At 28.6% G+C, this 5,414-nt stretch overlaps 1 protein-coding gene across 1 annotated transcript; it reads left to right on the top strand.

Moving 5' to 3' along the window:
* Positions 1-1,645: 1,645 nt before the first annotated feature.
* Positions 1,646-5,414, top strand: LOC133791486 (uncharacterized). Its single transcript, XM_062229411.1, has 4 exons — positions 1,646-1,947; positions 2,379-2,490; positions 2,692-2,892; positions 5,133-5,414. The coding sequence occupies exons 1-4, from the start codon at positions 1,787-1,789 to the stop codon at positions 5,412-5,414; spliced, it is 756 nt and encodes a 251-aa protein (XP_062085395.1). The 5' UTR covers positions 1,646-1,786.

Raw genomic sequence — 5,414 nt, 5'->3', positions numbered from 1 at the left:
TCTACTGAAGCAACAATTCTGTTATAACAGAATCTATTAGTTTTTTATTAGTTGTCTTGGTCTGTTATGTAACTAATTCGGTTGTAACAAATTCTCAGCTTCTATATATTGATATGAGTCTCATCTTTATTGGTTGAGCTCTTCATTTTTCTCTCATTTTATTTCTCTCTCTAGCTTTGTTATTTCTTTCTTCCATTGTTTCTCTGGTTTAGTTCTGGAGTTTTGTGAACTCTTAATGGAAAATTTGAGGATGTATGCATCCTAATACCCCTAATCTATAAACTATGCCAAGTTTACAAGTTTTTGGAAAAATATGCTTCCAAACTATTTTTTTTTTGGACAAAATTTTCCCTACAGACACTTTTCTTCTTCTTTTGTCTTTACTCTCTATACTTTCTCTCTCACTAAAATAACAAGAAGGAATGCCAATTAATGGTACGTTTGTGACAATATTGTCTTTATTCTATTTGAAGTACTAGATTCACCTATTTTTGACAGTAACGAAGCGTAGATTTCTTCCTTTATTACTTATGAACTAGAACCATCCCACATTATAACTTTGCCTCATTTCTGGCATCGACAATGAGCCACTAGCTTAGAGTTTGAAACATTACATTCTATGAGCCTACATTACAAAAATTATGTCTTTGGTGTAAAAAATAAAATAATAAAGAAATTATTGTGATATATAGTAAGCAAGCATTTGAGATTTTTAAAAAATTTCTTTTTATTTATATTTTAGGAAAAAAAGAGAAGAAAAAAAGTATTAGATTTAAAAGGAAAAAAATTGTGGCGGGAGGGGCGGGTTTCAACCAGTCTCGCAATTCACCGAGATTAATTCGGGGCAGACTCACCCCGTCGTAATAGGGCTCGTTAATTTTGCCAACCTTACTTTAAAATTCAATTAACTTCCAAGTATATTATTATTTTCAGTGGTAATAGATGCTATATCAGCCACTAGCAAACCTGGCTTTAAACAAATTTTGATATTTATTTTAAATGAATAACATTTTTTTGAGATTACTTCCCTAAAAAGAGTTTACAGAATATATATATTTATATTTATATATATATATAGCTCACGTACGGCTAAGTCATTATCCCTTTCTTCAATTGCACATTACATTGTATACCATTCTTCCAAACTTCTTCAATCTACGATTATTGAGTGACCCGGTACGTTTTTTTCAATAAAAAAAAGTTAATTCATAATTTTTTCAGTTCTGTATTCTTGTTCTAGGCATTTTTTGAATTTATTACTTGATTTTTTTATGATCGATCATTTTAGAATCATATTAATTATTTGTATGAATCAATAGCCATATATATATATATATATATATAAATCATGAATCTTTAACTTTAATTCTGTATGTAATATATGTGATTGATATTCCTCTCGTCTCTTCAAATTTTTTCCCTTTTTTATATATTTTTTCTTCTATAAATCAATAGATAATGAAGCAAATTACTGTCATCAATAACCATTGTTTGTTTTCATTTCAAGAATTTTCCAAGAAACCATATATTTTAATTATTTGATTCAGTAAGTGCAGATTAACATATCGTCATCCAATATTCTTTTTTGAAATCATAACGTCATCCATTGTTTCTCTCTTTGTACTTTTATATTTTGTACGTACTTTCTTGATTAGTGGAAGTTAATTGATATCCAATTAAAGTCAAGAAATTTAAGTACTAATTATCTTATGTTCGTTGGTGATTAATTATTAGATATAATTATTATAATATCTCGAAACAAATTGATTAATCAAGAAAGTCGACCATGGCCTCCAGTTCTAATAAGCTTAATCCACTGGAGATAATGCAAAGCATGTTTATTCCTACAATGGCGACTATAGATGCATCAATTGAGAAAATAGAGAAGAAGCTTGATCAAAATAATGAGGAAGAATGGAATCAAGTGGACCAAATGACTACATCCATGTAAGTATAATATATATATACATAAATATATTGATTGATTCCCCTATAATATTATATGCTTTTATTAAGTTTGATTTATATATATATATAAACTAGCTGAAAATAAAAAACCTAGGCTTATATGAGGGAAAATGTTGTTAATTAGTTATAATTCATCAAAATATATTAAAATCTCTCTTATATATATATATATATATTTATATATAAGAAAATCAAATGTTAATTATGAATTTATATTGCATACTATTTATGAAATATTTTACAATATATTGTTAGAAAAAATAATAATATTTAATATCCTAATTTATTGTATTCTTACTAAAGTGACATTTTTGGCCAAATGTCACTAAAAGATATGCATTAGTACTAGCTAATAATTTGTTGCTTGGCTATAATATATATATAACAACATTTATATACCACAAGTGCAGAACTGTCAATAAAATCTTCTTGGCAAGTGCCTACACAGAAATTTGGGAGCATTTGATGAAATGTCTTTATAAGACATATAGGACAGTTTTGACTAAGAGGATTGTAGAAAAGGTGAGCTAATCTTATTTAATTATTGTCTTTTTTTTTTTTTTCTTATAATAGTCGTATGATATTTATTGAGATATTTTTCTTTTCGCTTCTTTTCTCTATGCTTTTTTTCAGATTTGCTTATATATACACATATATATTAACTATTTTACACAGGGCCAAATAACAACTATATTACTCTGTTTTTGTTTATTTTTTTTAAAGGTGATTCCTTCATTGGAACAGAAGAAAACTTACAAGTTATTTCTTCACCAAATTGGGGAACAATGGTCATTATTTGACACTTACAGAAGAAATCTAGAGATAATTTTTAAGCCTGCGGAGGAAATGGGACGTAATCCTATGGTCACACTGACTGCTCCTTTGTCATTACTTGAAATTGCAAAAATACGCTTCTGTCAAAAAGTATGTTCCAATTACTAAATTAATTATATATATATATATTGCACTTTGTCATTTTTCTGAATAATTATTTAATTAATTAAATCCTCAGGTCTGGAAAAAATTTCACAATGAAATTGACCCATCTACTATTTGAAATGGTAATTATATCAACACTATAGATTTCTATTAACTTTACATAAAAGTTATACTCTCTTATAAATTTATATATATATATATATATGTATATAGAGTGATGCAGGGATATTTATCAAAGAAGATGGTGATGACGAGGACACTGACTTGATCAGACTCCTTCATTTCTATTATGAAATGGAGCATGTACAAAAGGATGTTGTAGAGCTGCGAACAACTTTTAATATTTTGAAAGATAAGAAAATAGTACCTTAATTAATTAATTAACGATTTCTTTCCATGATCACTGTTTAGGTCTTTATTTCCTTTCGTCAATTTTTGGAGATGATCATGAATTTTAGCTTTTGATAATGTTGATTTTGAACCATTTTTTTTTTGTTTGTTTGTTTGTTTGGAATATCGATATTATATAATATAGGTACACAACTTTTTTCATTATTATTATTTTTTATGATGAGCATTATTATTACTCTGTTCATTAATATCAGTAATAAGTGATTTTTATTATGCTATAATATATAGTTATAAGGGTAGCTTAGTTGTTAGTTAAGTTTGTTAAAGTGATAGTTAATGAAAAGTTGAGGATTGTTACTACGTTATTCACTAATTAATTCTGTTGTTCTCTTTACTGTGTAAAAACTAAACAAAATGAAAATACATTTAATTGCTATAGAAATATACTAATTCAGACACTTGATTACAGTAAAAATAACCCGTAAAATTAAAAGAAAAATCATAAGTTTGATTGCAATTTTGTAATAAAATGATATAAAATAATGAACTAGGCAAAAATTTCTTTTTGATCCAATTTCTAAAATAATCCCTTTTATTGTCCTATTTCTTTTTCACTTGTTTTCTATATTTAGTAGAGAGGTTAATTGAGAGTGGGGAGAAGGAGAATTTGAAAGAAAACAGTAGTGAGAGAGAAAGAAGACCAAAAATAAAAAGTATGTTCGAGAGAAAAAAGGAAAACCATAAAAATTGAAGAAAATTAATGTTTATGAGGAACTATATATTTTAAGATCCAGATTATAAAAAAATAAAAAATAGGAAAAACATTTAAACATGCTATCAAAATAAAATTACATATTTTTAATTCATTAAATCCTACATATCAAACAACATGAAATAAAGATAGTATTCGTTCGATATCACCCACTCTTATATTTTTATTCTCTCTTCTATGTGTCAAATTTATTAATTTATAATTGTGTCGTTCCTCAGAAATAATGTCACTACAACATTAAAGGTATTAGCGGCAATAAGGAATCCCCTTAATTATATCAGGGTCCGCCGCTAATGCCAATTACTAGCAGGGTTCTACCGCTACTACTTTGCTGGTAATTAGTGGCCGCTAATAATACTTATTAGCAGCGGACTGACACACCTACCACTAATAATATATTATTAGCGGCGGATAGTAGTGATGGTACCTGCCTCTAATACATGTGTCAGAAACGTAGTTAATAGTCACAGGGTCTGCCGCTAATAATTATTTTATTATAGTTTTTTAATATTAATTTAAAATAAATTAATCTTTATTAAATTTAAATATTTTTAAAACTAATTCATAATAAATTTTAATAAAATAACCAATTAATTAATTTAAACATAACTAACATTAAAATTAATATATAATTTTAATATTTATCAAACTAACTAATATCGCAATTGTCATTCAAAATAAATACATTGTTAATTTAATCAAAATACAAAAACTAATAACTAAATATAATCATTAAGGTCAATTTGGTAACTATCCTCATCTTCAACATTTTTCTGTGGTTATGGCTGTGGCGGTGGCTGTGTCGGTGGCGGTGAAGGAATATAAGACTGCTGTGAAGATCATCCAAGCGTGAGGTCCCCAAACTGATCTCGAGGTTGTGGTTGTATCAAGGTGGATAAAAAATGTTGCTCATGTTGCTGCGACCCTCCCCCAAACTCATCATATCTAACAAATGGTTGTTGCTGCAAGGAACCCCCAAGTTCACCATACTAAGAAAATAATTGCTGTTGCGACGAACATCCAACCTCACCATACCTAAGATTAGGTTGCAGATGCTGGATCGATTCTCCTTGAAAGTTGGTAAAGTTAAAATATAGTGAAGGAGACTGGGAAGAGCGTCCAAACATGTATTGATTTTGATACTGTGGAGGTTGTTGCCACGACATATATGGCAGATACTTTGGAGGAGGCTAATACTGTTGTTGTGGTGGTGTGTGAAGGTCAGGATGGGTCGTGTTACTTTGAGAAGACGTACCACCTTCAGATTGTGATGGCAAATACCTCTGCAGAAAGCTGTCAAACCGTGGGTTATACAGATTACTGGGTTGCTGAGGTGTCACCATCTGAATCGTCTCATAAATTTCCTTCATCATTAGAGTCATAG

The sequence above is a fragment of the Humulus lupulus genome, chromosome 7, assembly GCF_963169125.1.
Source record: "Humulus lupulus chromosome 7, drHumLupu1.1, whole genome shotgun sequence".
Classification (NCBI taxonomy): domain Eukaryota; kingdom Viridiplantae; phylum Streptophyta; class Magnoliopsida; order Rosales; family Cannabaceae; genus Humulus; species Humulus lupulus.
The sequence above is the reverse complement of the archived record's forward strand: the minus strand, read 5'-3'. Positions and strand labels throughout refer to the sequence as shown.